We start from the raw sequence: 19,244 nt of genomic DNA, 5'->3' as shown, positions 1-19,244 counted from the left end.
CCAGATGATCTATAATGAAAGCTATATCTGGGTCAAGACAGAGAAGGAGCTGGGGGCTGCAGCCACCCCCATATGCCTATACACATTATACTTATAGGGTCTATGTGGCCCTTACAAAAAAAGAAAACAACAACCCAGAAAACTAACAAACAACAAAAACCAACATGATACACACACAGGAAATACGAAACATTGTTCAAAATCCACGTCTTTTCGAGGGTTCCGCCCAGAGATCATTCTTCCAACAAGGTGCGGGGGGGGGGGGAGGGGACTACCCGCCCCCCCCCCCCCCCCCCGCACACACACACACCCCACACATACTAGTACCCTTGCTAAGTATACACCATGGAGCTACTAGTAGTAGCTCCATGGTTACACTGTACTTAACAAGTTCCGCGGCTCCAGTACAAGGAGGCACTCGCGATAGTATACGTGTAGTGTATTGTATCTCCATCCTGGACCTTGGAGGGAGATCCCTCACAAGATTGACATTTTGAGGATACCATAGTTGGCCCAGGTCTGTCATGAATATTCATTATGGGCTATTGTACAGAGCAGTGCCTGCACACAACCGCGCGTCAAGCGCGGGAAATTCGTTTCGTCTGTCAGTCGCGCGAGCTACGTAGTACAGTGTACTGCTAGCTAACTATTGTGCACGGTTACATACTAGTATTGGACGTACGTACGGTCCCATAACTTCACATACGTGCGTAGTGATCGCGGGAAATCGAAAACGCTTTCTGTGACAAGTTTGGCCCCTGTAAATTTGCAGCTTTCTTCCTCTCTCCAAGGAAGGTGGAGTAGAATTCTTCGACAAGCAGTGATGTCGCATTTCGAAGCAAAAGAATGTGTGAATTCCGACAATATTTCAGCGTCGTCAACGCGCCATCATGACCATTCCAGTCGACGATTTGACGGTTCTCAAAAATCTTCTAACGTTAGCGAGTCTCGGTCAGCGTCCGACCGCTATTCCACCCGCCATGCTGATTCATGTTATGGACACGAAGCGGGCAGATACGACAATGGAAAAACGCGCCGTTCCTTCTCAGGAAGGAGAAGGTTAGTGAATCATGCAATTTCTACGATCGAGAAGCTCTGCACCTATTATGTAGCTCTTAGCTTCATGACCAATCGATCAATAACAATATCAATATTTACAATAAAATAACGAGCTGCAGACGTGCAGTCTCCAGTGGTCACTGGTGGTGCTGAGTTGGGATAGACTCTTCCAAAGAAGAACAAAAGCATTTTCAATGGGCATGATGCTGGAGCCCCCCCCCCCCCCCGCTAGAAATTGAATACCATGGCATTAAAAAAAAGAAAAAAAGTACCCAATTGGTCTATATAGCCACCAGCCGCGGTGTGCAAGTGTACCACTTGCATTAGAAACCTACATTGTGATTGTATAGTAAGGGTACTAGGTCTCGCGCAGGGACGTAATGATCGCGCATAGCGTAACTGCGTATAGCAAGCGATATTACGCGTAGGACTAAGCGCAAAATTTGCCGATACGCCCATGGAATAAACATACCTGACTTACCGCTCAACATGAGAAGGAAGCAGGTAAGAAATTTTGATTTCCAACAAATTTTCCACTAAATTTCCAATTTTTTACCTTGTACAAACCTACCTTCCCTTAAAATCTGTTCTAAGGTTGTTGTAGCCTAGACGTGTCGTCTCGCTTGTCTCGTTCGTAGTCGATAGAATTCGTAATTTGTTCGATCGATCGTTTACCACGTGACGTCATCATACACAAGAACAATGTATGCTGCCAGCTACGCTGAAATACTGTTAATAAATGTTGTTTTAAGTCAAATTTTAACACAACGATTATAATATTACAAAGGAATAGATATTTCAGTCTATCGAAGTTGAAGTGTGATTTCAATTTGAATTTGCTTGTGATTTCTTGCGCTAACTTGTGACATATTTGTGACAGGGGAGGGTCATAATGATACTGAAGAAAACAAATTCGATGAGAGTGTGACAAATGGGTGACGAAAATGAGAGGGTGATGACGAATGGGTAAGCACACACACAAACACACACACACACACACAAAAAAAAATATATGTTCATATTTTACTTTTTTCCATTTTATATTACATGTATATTATTGGTTAAAGTGATTAGAAATACTGTAAGAAAACTTTCAAAATCATTAACGATTATGAAAATATCAATGATAAAAATAATGATAATAAGAATGATAAAATGATGATGGTGGTGGAAGTGATAATAATAATAATGAAAATGATAGTGATGATGATGATGGTTATGATGATCGATGATGGTGGTGGTGATAATAGTAATAATGATAATAATAATAATAACACATATAATAATAATAACAATAATATACACAAGTTAGGTAAAACTGCTGTTGCTTAACAGGGACAAATTTAATATCAAGTGAAAAATATTCTACGAAAGCCGGAGCACGTTACAGCCGCAGAGCTAGAGGGGCAGACACTTTCACGCATGAAACTACAGAGGGCAGCTGCGCGATCTTTACATACCCCGAGAAATTGAACGCATAAAAAAAAGTCCGACATACAAACGGCGACAGCGCACTACTCCGTCATCGTATCATCAGAAGATTCTGGGAGGTGATTTTTCTGCATTTTCGTGATATTCATTGAGAAATTCAGGTACGATTATGGAATAACTTCTATTATAAGAGTGTACGCGCCGAGGTCCTATGTGTGATCTTGTGTACATGTTGTCCACCATTAAATACACATCATCGATTCATCCTTCCTTTCAGCTGTTCCTTTCACTCTCGACGTTGTATCATATTCACACAGTCACAGACGGTAGGGGGGTATTCGCCGTACTTAACAGCCACACGCCTACAGGCACTTTACACGCTCCCATATACTGACATCGATGTTTGTTCCGTGCTATGTACCAGCATCCTAAACCTCTAATAGCTAGCTGTACTGCGCACCAACACACTGATCATCGTGCACCACACCGTTGATTGTCGTACTCACATGCGACACACGCAGTGATACTCATAGTAATCACAGATTTGGATCTCATCTGGCGGTCAAATGAACAGTTCCCTTCCTTTTATTTTGATCCAAACCAAGTGGCAAATATCACACAATATGAGCAATGGAAAAACAACGTGGGCAATGAGAGGTTAAAGGAAACTTGTAGGTTTCCACCCCTACCTCTGGTTCTCTACCTTCTGCTCTTCATGACTCTTTTCCTGCCTATCTCTGTAACAGCAAGTCTTCACTTCACTACTCAAGCTCTTTTCTTACCCTGGCACCTCGCCTCTCCTGTCTCTCCCTAGCAACCAACATGTGTCTTTTCTTATGTTCAACACTAGATGGCGCAAATGAAACAAATAAATGGAACGGCTCCTACATACCGGCCCCTTAATTTTCAAAAGAGGGTAACCCCTTTTAAAATTACCAAAACCTACCACCATCATTAATCACATTAATGTTTGTTCTTGCCACCCAACACTTGAACAGTCTATTGACCACAATAAACAACGCTAACTCAAAAATATGCTACATACTATCAAACTACAACAACCCCTTACACATACAACCTTGTGCGACACATGTACAAAACATGTCTTTGATGCAGAAATGGTAGTCACTTTCACTGGCAACAATGGCAAGGACAAAGTTGAATATGGTTGTGTTTACAAATGAACATCGCGTATTCATAAAGTGTCTAAACACCCTGACATTCATTATGTAACCTCTGTGTACTATTAGTATGCATGTGCCTCAGGTGTCAGCATGCATTCCAACACTCCACTTGTTGAAACTATTCTTATAAACATGAGTGCATGTCTGGAAACAGACAGTTTTGCAATAAACACTGAGACGTTAACTGCCACGCCTTTTCTTTTCTTCCTTATTTGCAACCATGAGTTTGCTAACTGTAACCCACGATACAACAAATGTACCTGCAGTCCACTTATACCTTTTACATGTATGTATGGAAACAAACTACATTAAAAAGAATTTCCATACTTCTGCAACACAACTGTTGACCACTTTAAGCTTTAGCCAAATACAAAGCCAGCTGTTTACAAAACATAGTGTATACCAAATACTATACACAGCTTGCATAAATGTGTAAACATGTACATGTATGCATCCCTGCATAGCAAACAGAGCGAAATGCATAACATCTTCAAATCCACATTGACCAACTGAACCTGCCAAATTTACATCAGCTTGAACTTGACCTGCCCTTAATCTAATCAAAACATAAATGTGTTTACAGCATGGCATTCAACTATACACCATACACATACAGTTTTGTACCATTTCTGAATGATACTGCATACATGTGCACCAATGCATATCAAGTACATGTATCAACATAAAATATAAAACCTTATTCATACATTTCTCATGAACTCTGTTAGAATAACATGCTAATTTATAAATACCCCTATTTCTTTCAAAGGATTATACATCCTTCCAGTATTGCATTTTTAAACAATACTGTTTTGAGCAATACTGTGATAGCACCAAATTTCTGCACACACACAAAAAAAACCAACAAAACAAAACAAATTAAAGTGGGTTAAACATGGGCAATAAAAATGTGTTTCCATGACTATTGTCCACCAAAACATCTGTCAACATAACCCAACCAACATCAGTGTACTGTGTAAATACCCAAACACTGTGGTAAAAGTGCAGACTTGGAGTTCTGACCTTCTCTTTCATTTCTGCACAAAAAAATAAATCTCTTGAAATCTAACAAACATAATCTACTTTATCTACAGCCTCATGAATGCCACAGCTATCTTTAAATTCACTGACTCACTCTAGATGGTCTCTTGATCTAGAGAGTGCAGTTGGTTTGCACTTCAGTATACCTAAATACCGGTATACAATATATACAAACAGCATTAAAACCTGTATCACCTTTCCACTGATTGTCAATACAACATAATAAAACAATTTATCTCATGCTACTTACTATACAATATGGTGCTTGTGGTGCAAGAAAATTTGCTTGCCACTGGATGAAAATGATATATGTCACCATGATACATATATAAGATACATTTTCATGCCTATGTGTTTCTCATGTCTTCTTATAACTCAAATGCAAATATATTATGTATACCTATGCGGGTGTATAACATAATACTATGCACTGACCTTTAGCACACTGTTTGCGTATACTTACAAATCAATACCATCTTTCTTTATACATGCTTTGCCAGAAATCAAAACCTTTTCCCTCGCTTATAACTTATCTTGAATTTGACAATATTTCCACTTGAACAACAAACCTAAATTTGGAATGTCTCCTTTTGGTATGCTTGGAATTCAGAATACACTGTATTCTGAAATAGGCTGAATACACAATGTGCTACTCATTACATTACTGGTTTAAAAGAAGAAAAAAAAAAATACAACCAGACAAATAAACAAACTCTGCTAAGCATTTGTCTGTATCCATCACATATCACCTGGCAAAATACACTGTATATGACTACACAATACCACCTGTGCATAATCATACAATTATAAAAACCTACCGCATACAAATCACATCAATGCTTTATCAAAACACATGTGATGTATGCCAGATAGCGAAACTGTACTTGCATACAAAATTCAACTCTTGCATTTGACGAATTGTTCATGTGACTAATTTGCTCCTAATTTGTTCTATCAAATTCCGTGGAGTCCAAGTCACATCATAATATCTGTTCACACAGTCCGTCCAGGCTTGACACAAAATTGTTCACGGTCCAATCACAAACCAAGCTTTACGATCAGTTCCCCTTCAGCTCGTTGACCTGATTTGTGACGAAACGCAATTTGAATTCCTGTCGGTTCGCGACACAAATTTTGTTCCATGTAAAATGCAAAAAAAAAGAATTACTGCAAACAACTCGTTGTCAAAACACACTCTATACTAACCAGAATTTGTTATCACAATATCTGATCACCTTTACTTGCGGACATGTATCCGGATCTCCACATATGATCGCTGAGAATATCGCGAAATTCCAGCAAAATGTTCCATCACAATCGAATGTGTAGATCTGCAGAAACAGTCATGAATCTCCCTCTAAAAGGAGACACAGCTTGCTGATTGGTCGCAGATAAACACCAGTCTTGGTCTGCACCTCAACGCGACGGACAAGGCCTTCTCTGTCAGGTATGGTCCGCTGAACTCGTCCCATCGGCCAAACGTTTCGTGGTAGCGTGTCATCGACGACGAGCACAACATCTCCGACCTGAATGTTTCTGTTGCGGCACACCCATCTTTGCCTCTCCTGCAGTTGCGGCAGGTACTCCTTCAGCCATCTCCTCCAAAAGATGTCCGCCATATATTGTACCTGTCGCCATCGACGTCTCGCATAGATATCGGTCTGCCTAGTGACCGATGGGGGCAACAGGGGAGTAGACTTCAGCTGCAACAGATGATTCGGTGTTAGAGCTTCCAGATCGTTTGGGTCATCAGAAACTCTAGTGATGGGTCGACTATTGATAATACTCTCCACCTCACAGAATAGCGTCTGCAAGCTCTCGTCACTCATGACTTGCTGCTTCGTCAGGGAGAAAAGAAGCTGCCTCACCGTCCTAATCTGTCTCTCCCAGACTCCTCCATGATGAGATCCACCAGGTGGATTGAAAGTCCATTGGATGTTTCTTTGTAACAGCGCATTATTAAGCTGGTCCAAGTTCCAGCTCTCGATTGCCTGCCTGAGTTCTCTCTCTGCGCCGACAAAGTTGGTCCCATTGTCAGATCTCATCTCCTTGACCGCTCCTCTGCGTGCTTGGAAACGTCTTATTGCAGCAATACATGAGTCTGTGTCTAACGAGTCTGCCTTTTCGATGTGTACAGCACGTATGGTAAGGCACGTGAACATCACGCCATATCTCTTTACCATACTGCGTCCCCTCTTCACCTCCACTGGTCCGAAATAGTCCACACCAACATGTGTAAACGGTGGTTTGTCTGGAATCACTCTGTCTTTTGGAAGATCTGCCATTTTTTGCTGCATCAGCTGCCCTCTGCGTCGTCTGCACATGACACATCTTCGCAACATTTTCCTCACAGCTGAATTGGCACCTGGGATGTAGTACCTCTGCTGTAAATTGGAGAGAATGTAATTCCTCCCACAATGTCCAGAGTTCACATGAATGTTTCTCAGGATGAGTTCCGACACATGGTGACCCTTTGGCAGAATCAATGGGTGTTTTGCCTCCATAGGCAAGGCTGCCTTACTCAATCTTCCTCCAACTCTGAGCAGGTCATTGTCAAGTGTAGGGTCAAGCTTGTAAATGGAGCTTGACTTCTTTACTCCATTTCTTTTCCCATTGACCTTTGACTCTTCTCCTCTCAGTGTTGCAATTTCTGGAGCAAATGCTTGCTCTTGGACGTAGCGGAAAACAGCCTCCTCAGCATTTTCCATATCCTTCGTAGTCAGCTTTGTAGCTTCACCCGTGTCATCCCTCTGACCCCTCCTTTTCATTTTCAGCATTTCTTTCAATTTCAGCATCCATGCCACTGCCTTCCTCATACTCACCCAGTCGGAGTAGTGAGACAACAGCCTACCAACAGGGTCAAGTGTTTCATCACGTTCCTTTGCATTTGTCACAAAGGTGCTCTTTGTCTCCCTCAGGCATGGCTCGTCACATTCAACATCACAAGCCAAAATCTTCCTTTTCAGCTCTGGGTCATCTGTACTTGTTATGACCAAGTTCTCTGGTTGCGCTGGCCACATGCTTTCGTCCGCATGAAGAAAGTCTGGACCTTCCTTCCACATTTTCATGTTGAGGAATGGTGTAACTCTGCATCCTCTAGAGCACAAATCAGCTGGATTGAGTGCAGATTCAACATGTCGCCACTGATTCACTCGCGATCCATCTTTAATCACGGCGATCCTGTTCACCACGAATGTTTTGAACCGTGCTGTCTCGCTTCTGATGTACCGGAGCACTGTCATGCTATCAGTCCAAAAATATGTGCCATCCACAGGTACATGTACACCAAGCTCCTCCTTTACCAGCCGATTGATTCGCACTGCGACTGTCGCAGCTGTTAGCTCCATTCGAGGGATGGAAATCTGCTTCAAAGGGGCTACTCTAGCCTTACTCATCAGGAAGCTGCATTTTACTTCACCCTGGTCGTTCACTGTCCTGATGTACGATACAGTGCCATAACCTTTCTCGCTGGCATCGGCAAAGTGGTGGAGGGTGGTTGACTTCGCTGCTCTGAAAGGCCCCGGCATTAGACATCTAGGCATCTTGAATTCTGACAGATGTGGGAGTTCCTGTTGCCATGTTTGCCATTTCCTCAGCAACTCTGATGGGATAGGTTCGTCCCATCCTAGTCCCAGCCGACACAATGTTTGTAGGAGCTGCTTTGCTTGCAATGTGACTGGAGACACACATCCAATGGGGTCAAACAGAGCACAAACTGTCGAGAGAATTCCTCTTCTAGTAGGTGGTCGTTCTTTCATCTGGATTTTAAATCCAAAAGCATCATCTTCTGTGTGCCATAACATGCCAAGTGCTTTCTCGCTTGGCATTCCTCCTTCCTCAAAATTGAGATCCTTAACAACCTTCGCTCTCTCTTCAGCTGGGATCTGCTCCAGGACTTCTCTCTTGTTGCTGTTCCACTTTGTTAAGTGAAATCCCCCCTTTTGACATGTCTTTGTCAGCTCTTCTGCCGTCTCAATTGCCTTTTCTACTGAATCGGTAGAATACAAGCAATCATCAACATAGAAGTTACGGTGAATGATTTCTGCTACATCCCTACATGATGACTTCACATGCTCATCCGCCGTTCTCTGCAATGCGTAGTTTGCGCATGATGGAGAAGAAATAGCGCCAAACACATGTACGCACATACGATACTCGATCAACGGCTGTTGAAAGTCCCCGTCCTTCCACCACAATAATCTCAGGAAATCTCTATCTACCCTGGGCACTAGGACCTGAGAAAACATTGCCTCTATGTCAGCCATGATGGCGACCTCTCCCAGTCTGAATCTTGTCAGCACTCCAAATAGACTGTTAGTCAAGTCCGGCCCCTTTAAGAGTTCGTGGTTTAGGGACGCTCCATGATATTGTGCTGAGCAGTCGTATACTACCCTCAGTTTGCCTTTCTGTGGGTGCAAGACTCCATGATGTGGCAGGTACCAGACTTTTCCTTTTGTCCCTATCAACTCCTGCTCTCCTATCTTTTCAGCGTATCCGTTCTGAATTGTTGTCTCCATGCACTCCTTGTACTTCTGATGGAAATCAGGCTGTCTTTGGAACTTCCTTTTCAAATGTTCGAGTCTCTGTTCGGCGAGAGGCCTGTTATTTGGCAAGTCTTTCTCCCTTCTGAATGGGAGTCCTATCTCATAGTGCTGATCACGAAGCCTGATCGTCTTTCCTACATCTCTCAGAAATTTCTCGTCCTCTACGGAAATCTCCTCCTTGTCATTCGACAGCAGCTCTGTAAAATCTGTGTTGTATAGACTGCTCAACTTCTCTTGAATATCATCCAAGCCTTTAACCTGAGCTCTATGTGAGGTGATCCACTGTCGCTTCTTATTGTCATGCCTCTGACATCCATACACCATCCACCCTAATCTTGATTGACACGCGAATGGCCCACCATCTTGGCTGCTGATGACTCGCAAGGGCTCAAATGCCTTTGGCACATTGTTTCCTATCAATATGCCCACTTCGGCGTCTATCTCTGGCATTTCTACTTCCTGTAGATACGACCACTTCTCCAAATCCACCTTTCTCGGCATATCGTCCTTGGATACGGGTATAGATGCCCTTGTATAGACCTCAGGAAGGGAAAAGTCATCTTTCCCGTTGATGTTGCATATTTCCAGATCATGTAATACGTGTTCGTACCACCTTCTCATCAGTCATGGTTTGCAGATGTATCATCCTTGACTTTCCTTTAACCTGCAACTTCTCCTTCAGTGCTTCAGTGCAGAATGTCCCATTGCTGCCACTGTCAATGAAGGCATATGTGTTTACTTCTCTGCCAGTTGCCCTTGATCGCACCACCACAGGAATAATGGCTGGCTGTGCATCCATTGTTACTCCACGATTCGTCATCGAGCAAGTATGGTTCTCCACAACTCGTGTTCCTTCTCCATTCCTTGTTGACTGCACTCCAGTGTCAGATTCCCTTTCTTTCCTTTGAGTCGTTTCCGATTCAGCATTCTCTACCTGGCTCTGAGCTTCAGACTTCCTCTCATCTGAGTGTGCTGGATTCCTATGTAGCACTGTAGGATGATTATTTTGACACAGCTCACATTTCAACCTTTCTTTACAGTCCTTGGAGAAATGAGATCCTCGGAGACAAGCAAAGCATAAACCCTTCGTGCGACAAAATTGCACCTTCTGATCATGGGGCTTCTTGGTGAAGATTCGGCAGTCTGTCAGGTGATGATTGTCCTTGTTACAATACAAGCACTTCTTCCTTTCATCATTCTTTAGAACAGTGCTGAAACTCTGCCTTGGTTTTGAAGGAGTAGCCTTGGATAGGTTAGCACGTCCCTCGCCTGACTTCGGTGTTCCTGTTATATCACCATACAATGGGTTGTTCACAATTCGTGATTGCCTACTCACGAAACGCACCACGTCAGCAAATGTCAGGGGTTCTTCATGTACTTCCTGTATGGTGTCGACAGTGTACCTCCATTTGTCTCTAAGCTTGAATGGCAGCTTGGATATCACCATCTTAATGTGCTGTGTATGATTGATTTCTTGTTCAAGCTGCAAGTCTTTGGCCAGATTGCTCAGCTCGGTCACAAACAGTGAGTAGCTCTGTAATCCTTCAGCATCCTCATTCTTCACGTTTGGCCAAGCTTCAGCTTTCTTCATCATTCTGTCGAGGACCTGATGCTTATTACCAAACTTCTTCCCCAACAATGCCTTTGCCTTGATAAAAGCCTGCTGATGGTTGTCGCCATACATACAGCTCCTCACAACTTCATTAGCCTCACCTCTTGTGTACTGTTCCAAGAAGTACAACCTGTCTGAATTATCGGTAGTCTTGGATTCAATCACATGTTCAAATGCCCTCATGAAACTGTGGAAATACATGGGATTTCCATCAAAGGGTTGCACATTCCTCTGTGGTAATGATGACTTCATATGACACTCCAACAGAAGCTGTGTGAGTTGATTTTGCTGCATCTGTACCTCTGTCAAGTGACTGGCCGCATTTATGTCTGCTCTTGAATCTCCTTCTGCAGGACTGCCTGTGATTGGGTTTGGTGTCTGGCTATGAACTTGCACTGGTGTAGCCGGAATGGGATTAAAGGCTCGAGGAAATGGTCCTTCAAACTGCTTCATGGCGTCTGCTTTTGCAGTAGCTGCAGCAAGTTCTATTTCAACTTCCATTTGTTCCTTTCTCCTTAGCAGCTCTTGTTCCTCCCTTTCGAGGGCCTGTCTCCTCTTCAAACCTTCCAACTTCACCATCAGTTCTGCCTTCCTCCCAGCAGCCTCCATGAGCACACTGGTCACGCTGGTCTTTGAATTACCTGATGCTTGTGACACACTATCCATAGCATGTACCTCATCACACTTTGTTGGGGGCAGCATTGCTCCGTGTGACTCCTCAGTCTCTAAATTTGTCCCAGGGAAATCTGAATCTACTGGCATCCATGGATCCATGCTCCGAAGAACAACACTTGGTTGCAGTGAACCATCTAATAACTTTGAACTTGGAATCGGTTCATCCATTTGTGTATCTCCAACAAAGCTTACCAGTGTGTGAAATCAAATACAATGTACAGTGTAGGTTCTAGATGAGAAAGCCTCTCACGTCCTTCCTACTAGTGATCCTGCCTCTGAATGCAGACCTGATGAGTGAGATGCTTATCCTTCATCTGCTACCTCTTCCTTCTGTATTGCAAAGTTCTCAATTTACTTTCACAACTACCGGTAGAACCTTCTTCCAATCTTGCTTTATATTGTAGATGGTCCTCCTCCTTCCTATTCGTTTGAAGTCTGATCCTGTCTTCTACCTACATTGTACTTCTTATGCAATCCAGTAGCTGTTCCTCATTGCGTAGCCTTGCCTCTATGACCATGATCCTCTTTCAAGGCTAATTCTGTTCCATATTTATGTGCCTTGGTTTGCATTTCTCTAGTCATCTTTCTCATTTGTTCATTTAAATTCTATTATTGTACAGTGCAATCCATTCCACAATATGCTGTAGGTTTAACGTTACATCTGACTAGAGTGTACAGTTCTTGGGTCTTGTAGTCAAATACCAGATATAGATTCAGATACCATATCCAGACACACGTCTAGTCTCATATCCTTCTCCTTGGTACTTTGAACTCATTTTATTAGCTAGGTTCTACCCTGTGTATAGTGTATCGGTACCTAGTTCTGTTCTGGATAGAATACGATGATATTTCAAAAGAAGTACCGGTATGCCTGCCTTTATCCAACAGAGCGGAGTGTACACTGCATTGTATAAATTCTAGCGCCTGTAAGTACTCACAGTCACACTCATACTCGCAGTTCACTTAGCAAATCCAAACGCTGAAACCATTGCCATTATTGTCATTCCATTTGTTGCATCTGACTCTGTGTTGGCTCCAGTTGAACTCGCCTCAATATAATGTTACTCTGTTAGACCGTCGAGGGTGGGTAGTGACCAACGTTATGCTGTCATCGTAAATGCCTTGACTCGTTGAGAGTTGAAATGTAGATTTCTGGCAGTTCTGATCCTCAATATCCGACTTAAAATCGTAGTTACTAGTAGACCTGTCCCTTTAACTCATGAACTGTGTAGCTGAACAGCTAACCAAAGTTTCCTTTAACTAAGAAATGTACGCGCCGAGGTCCTATGTGTGATCTTGTGTACATGTTGTCCACCATTAAATACACATCATCGATTCATCCTTCCTTTCAGCTGTTCCTTTCACTCTCGACGTTGTATCATATTCACACAGTCACAGACGGTAGGGGGGTATTCGCCGTACTTAACAGCCACACGCCTACAGGCACTTTACACGCTCCCATATACTGACATCGATGTTTGTTCCGTGCTATGTACCAGCATCCTAAACCTCTAATAGCTAGCTGTACTGCGCACCAACACACTGATCATCGTGCACCACACCGTTGATTGTCGTACTCACATGCGACACACGCAGTGATACTCATAGTAATCACAGATTTGGATCTCATCTGGCGGTCAAATGAACAGTTCCCTTCCTTTTATTTTGATCCAAACCAAGTGGCAAATATCACACAATATGAGCAATGGAAAAACAACGTGGGCAATGAGAGGTTAAAGGAAACTTGTAGGTTTCCACCCCTACCTCTGGTTCTCTACCTTCTGCTCTTCATGACTCTTTTCCTGCCTATCTCTGTAACAGCAAGTCTTCACTTCACTACTCAAGCTCTTTTCTTACCCTGGCACCTCGCCTCTCCTGTCTCTCCCTAGCAACCAACATGTGTCTTTTCTTATGTTCAACACTAGATGGCGCAAATGAAACAAATAAATGGAACGGCTCCTACAAAGAGCATTTCAAATTTTCGTGCGCGATATCTAGACCCCTCAACCATACAACGACAAGAGAAGGGAGTGAGTGTATTAAAAGTCCCAAAGAATTCGGCAGCAAGATTGATCCTCTATGCCATGGCCATAATACATGTATGATGCTTTGTTGGCATACATGTCCTCTACATTGCCATTTTGTTTTGTGTACGGCATAATTTATTTCATGGAATCGTATCCATTTTTAGGTCAAAGGAAAATAACAGACCTGAGCAGCAGAGGCGGGAGGACCGCCTCGATTTTAGGAGTGACTCTGAAAGGAACGATCGCGGAGGCCGAGGGCGGAGAGACAAGCGATCTCGCCACGATGATAGGGAGAGAGGAGAAACAAACCAGACAAGCTGGCACCGATCTAGCAGCAGGACTGACAAATGCAACAGGTCAGCATAAAAATTAAAAAAGAAAAGACACAGAAAAACCCACAAATGTGTGATACTGTATACGGCTTACCAAATGAGGTATAGTTTAGCATTTTATTTGCAATTTATACAATTTATTCCAAAAAATTTCAAAGGGTTCTGTGTACAGTATTAAAGCATAAATAAAATGCAGCTAATGATTACAAGCATATTCTAAATTCCCAAAAAGGACATCGACATCTAACATTGTTACCGTACACTGTTTTCCTGAAATGGCTTCCGAGACATATGTAAAATGTTCTATTTGTTGTACTAGTGTAGGTAGTCAAAAGTGTATCAAATGTTGTTGTGTTTGAGGCGCGTCATTTACATATGAATATTTGCGCCTTCATCTGCGTAATATTAGTTGTGTGTCAGAACCAACTAGCCTTGCCCCAAGCTTTCATTCCTTCTATTATTTTCCTTCAGGAAGTCCCATCGTTGGTCGAGCGATAGACGAAAGGGTAGCGATGATGAAGGAGCCAGGAAACCCTTTGTGCTAACACTTGATGAGATGGAGTACCCTCCCCTTAGCTCTGATGATCAAAGGTATGATACCTCACACCAAACTTGCTTTATTTCTTCCTTTTTTACCCCCTCCCCCTTTTGTTATTCTTACATCTTTAGCTTTAACAGCTGGCTAATCTATTTTACCCATGGGACAGGATTTTAGCTTATTATGCTTCTACCTTACATCATGTAAAAATTCCTGATTTGGTTTTTAACCTGACAATCATGTGAAAGAAGGGATTGAGATGTAAAGATATCTATTGTTGTAAAGTACATCACTTTATAGAGTGAATCATACAACAGAATCTATCCTTTTTGTAAAGATAGAAGTTACTCTAAAAAAAAAATACCCAAAACAATAATGTAATTGATTTTATTAATAAAACTTACCTCAACACTCTTAATTCCTGATGTGTCAAATAGGACCCAAACATCAGAAAGCTTGCAAAAGTCATGGTTTCATGTTCCTCAAGGCATGAAACTATACATTCTTGGAGTAACAAGGCTGATTTGCTGATGCTTTTTGACAGATGTACATGGTTTTGCTATCTTCAAACTTTGGGAGCACAAATCTGTATCTTTAGACAGTTTGTGTAGTCTCCTTTTTCCTGTCCGGAGTTGCCCTCCATTTTCCTCCCATCAGGTACCTTTTATGTGAAAGTGTACAAGAAAACCATTATCAGAAGCTTTGAGACTCTGACATGGTCATGAATAAAATGCCTTTGAAGGATATGCAGTGTTTGACCTCCATCTTAGGGATAATCCCTCCTTTTTGACCTTAGTTGTTGGCACTGAGTTTTAAATCCCCCTTTTGTTTCACTCACAATAAAGAGTGATCCCCAGAGTTTGAATAGACCCTCACTTCCAAGTGCCTTTTCTCAGAAGTTCAGTCAAGCTGTATTCCCAAATGTTTGATCTTCTATCATTTTGGTGTGTTATGGACAGCTAAATTATCAGGAGTTATAAATCACATGATAAAAGTGAGAATCATTTTCGCAGACTCTTAATAGCTTGTCTGAAATATATTTTGTTGATTAAAATTGTGTACGAATGTAGTTTTTTTTTTTTTTTTTTTTAATGTTCATGTGGTCTTCCATTTGCAAGTTTGTTGAAATTTTGTGAGGGTTTGCCACTTTGGAAGATAAAACTTTGGCGGAATCATCGTCATCATCATTAATGTCATTGTCATTTTAATTTTAATTTTATGTTGGTAGCCCACACACCCCATCGCGGATCCCATCCAAGTACAGGAAGCTGTCCCAGTCCAGTGGGGACTGGGCCAGCCAGGTGGAGGAGTACGAGGCAAGTGAGTTCAGGGCCTCCCGAGACCTGCAGCGACACAGGAGGCGCCTGGAACTCTTGTCCGAGTCCAGCTCCTGCAGCAACGACGACCAGGAGAACAAGTGAGATTTTTTTTTTCTTTTTGTTAAAGCTGCCATTGAATTTGATAAAAAGAGATACACGACATTATGTTCAAATTAACTTTACAGAAGATTAAATGAAAAAAACATTAAGACAGTCATGTGTATCACAAAGTTTGTTTGTTGCATATTCCATCTAAGGAGATGGCTGGATAGCCCATATTCAGCTGCACTAGCTGGTCTTCAGTGGGGTCCAGTTGGATGTGAGGCAGGACCACTTCAGCGGGCTACGCACCCTGCTCTTTGCAAGGAATGAATGAAGCGGAATCTTATGTGCAGGAGTTGTGAGACTCTCTCACACATGAGGGACAGGGTGCTGCACCATTTCCTAGAGTGGACGGCATGATTATGCACAACATTGCTCAGTTAGACTTGGGAATCGAACCCGGGTCCTTTGAATATAGAGGCACACACGCTACCGACTGAGCCAAGTCACCACCTTAAAGTCCACTTCATCATTTGATGGCTGTTTAGTAATTCAGTTAACTCTTCATTCATTTAAATGTTCTTTATCTTTCACACAGGGAAGTGGCCAAGAAGAAACCCACTGAATATGAAAAGGACACAGCTGTTCTGATGCGCAGACAGAAGCAGATTGATTATGGCAAGAACACCGTTGCCTATGACAATTACATCGCCACAGTCAAGAGGTAAGCACTCCCTCATTTGTTAAGTCAGGTCCATTTTTCTTTTTCTCCTGCTGTGCTGTTGGTGTTTGAAATGTGTAGTCAAACTTCTGAAATCAAAATGGAAACTGTCATTTGTAAAACTGTAATGAAACTCCTCTTCCTGAAATGATTGACAGAGATGCAATTGGCAAAAAAAAAAAAGAAAGAAAAAAGAACAAATAGATAAAAAAAAAAAAATCAGCATGCGCACACATACAAATTTATTCAATTCACACCATGTTGTATACAATTTTTTCCCTCCCCAGCAAATCGCAGTTTCCTTGGGGAATTTTGTAGAAAAATTATCATCTTGTTATAAAATTAGCAAATTAGCACTAGTTCAATTCACATGTATTTTGTACCAGAAAAAGACTGAATGTAGTTGGTTAAATTAATCAAATCTGCACAGACTTAGGGAGAAATTAACAAAAATTTACCGATTTCAAAATGAATACAACCTGTAATCTTTTGAATGTGTTGCCAATTCAAAGATCAGTTATGAATTTTACAATAAAGAGGCTTTTACAAATTGTTCAACTGAAACAAACAGTAACAATTTTATGTATATAAAAAAGGTCCCAAATGTAAGAGTACTTTTTAGTCCATCTAAGAAAACACAAACAATAATAGAAACAATTGTTCAAAAAAAAAAAGAACACCATCAAACAACAGGAAATGCAGTTATGGGAACTTATAGGTTAAGTCCCAGTTAATATGTGACCATATTTAACCTATGTCTCTGCCATAGTGTTAATGTTATTCTGCCACTTGGTCTCAGCATTCATATGCACATACTTTATGTATACCATATTTTATTATTTTGTCATTTATATGCCCATACTCTTTTTCAATCTTGCAGGAAGCAAAGAGTGAAGGGCAAGCACCCATTCACACCAAACAAGTTCCAGATAGCCAGCCGCCGGTCGTGGGACCAGCAGATCCGTTTGTGGCGCATCAAGCTGCACGAGTACGACCCACCAGAACTCCTTCAGGTCAACAGCAAGGAGGCAACGTACGTATTTCTTTTTAACATTATGTAACAGAAAATGACATTAGCACAATGTTTTTTATTACATTTGAGAATGAATGTTTGTGGAGAAGTATCTATGATATGATAAAAAATATAATGTGGCAACCTTTTTTGTGGGTGACACCTATTGAAGTAAGACATTTTTTCTGGAAGAGGCTGTCCCCATAGAACACTAGAATTTCTAGTGCATTATAAGACCTAAACCATACTCATCAAGATGCACAAAATATGGGCCTAACAGGAGTGATAATTTATAATTTTAAATGGTCTACATAAATACTAATTCTAAAAAGGCAATATCATTTCCATATAATATTTTCCATGATATACAACAGAAAATTATTACATTTTTTAATGCAAATTGTAACAAATAACTAGAAATGCACCAATACATGACGCTTTGCTGCATATTGCCACTGAAACATTTGCCATGCAAGGTTTTGCCCAAGATTTGTGCTCTCAAGGATTCCTATACATTGTATTTGTTTTGTTTCAGGGTGCTCCATTTACGCTGTATTACAACTACACCTGAATTTCCTATTATACCTTTCTTTTTGTTGTTGTGTGAGGCCAATGGATGGTAAATGCATTATTATTGGTATACTCAGGAAACTTTTGATGAAATGTTTTCACTGCAGGAAATCCTTGGTGTTCGACGACAGCTCATCCCAAGGGTCCATGGAATCTGAGATTAAGACAGAGAATGAACTCATGAATACCTCCATCACCTCGAGTATCAGTGACTGCTACCTCGCAAGCGACGAGAGCAGCCACCGGTCCACGCCTGTCACCGAACTCGAAGCCATGACGACGCGCTCCAGCACAGCGACTAGCGATTACCTTTGCCTCGCGGATGACGATGACGGTGATGACACGCTGACGGGTTTCCCAGACCAGCCTGCTCTCGGCATCAAAATACCAACTCCGTCCTCCACACCCGCCGAACCCAACAACTGCCCTGCCTCACCCCCGCTGGACACCAACGACCTCATGGCTGCCCTAAAGAGGGTTATAGTCACCCAGCAGTCTGTGATTCACAACAACCACCTCAACAATACGCCCCTCTACACAACGTTTGCCGGCTCCAATAACAACAACAGCCTGAGCTTGACTGGCTGCAACACTGCCCCACTAATCCTGCCGCCCCCACCGCCAAAGCAGGAGGTGCGTCCCGCCACCATCTTCGATGAATTCGACCTCGATGAGTGCTTTCTGCGAGACGACGAGCTCATGGTCGATGCATAGCCATTGCATGTGTTTTGCTCCATGTTAGCACTGTGGTGTGTGCTTAAGAAATGATAATCCCATCTAGTATTCCAATGCAGATATTGTTTGCGGAATAGGAATGGCAGAACACCCAAAGCTTCAAAAGAGGTATTCATTGAACACAGTTCTTGGTGAAAGAGCTGAGACAAAACTAAATCCACTGTAACTTTTCACATTAAAACACGCAAAATGTGATCTTGTCTGTTAGTCATCTGAGACTAGAAGAGTGAGCTGCTTTGTAAGCATGCAACCATGACTTTGATAAAAGACTGAAGTGCATTTTTAGTGCATATGAAATATCTGGTATAGAAGTGAAAATTCACACCATGTTCCAGTTTGCCCTTGATAAATGGCATATTACAGTCACACTAATAGAATGCTGAAAGATCGGTGAATTTACAA

General features: G+C 42.0%; 1 protein-coding gene across 1 annotated transcript; it reads left to right on the top strand.

Moving 5' to 3' along the window:
- The first annotated feature begins 718 nt into the window (after positions 1-718).
- Positions 719-19,244, top strand: LOC140242156 (uncharacterized). The gene is made up of 7 exons (XM_072321921.1): positions 719-1,059; positions 13,738-13,929; positions 14,377-14,496; positions 15,672-15,860; positions 16,403-16,528; positions 17,406-17,558; positions 18,215-19,244. The coding sequence occupies exons 1-7, from the start codon at positions 824-826 to the stop codon at positions 18,819-18,821; spliced, it is 1,623 nt and encodes a 540-aa protein (XP_072178022.1). The 5' UTR covers positions 719-823; the 3' UTR covers positions 18,822-19,244.

Source organism: Diadema setosum, chromosome 18, assembly GCF_964275005.1.
Source record: "Diadema setosum chromosome 18, eeDiaSeto1, whole genome shotgun sequence".
Lineage (NCBI taxonomy): Eukaryota > Metazoa > Echinodermata > Echinoidea > Diadematoida > Diadematidae > Diadema > Diadema setosum.
The sequence above is the reverse complement of the archived record's forward strand: the minus strand, read 5'-3'. Positions and strand labels throughout refer to the sequence as shown.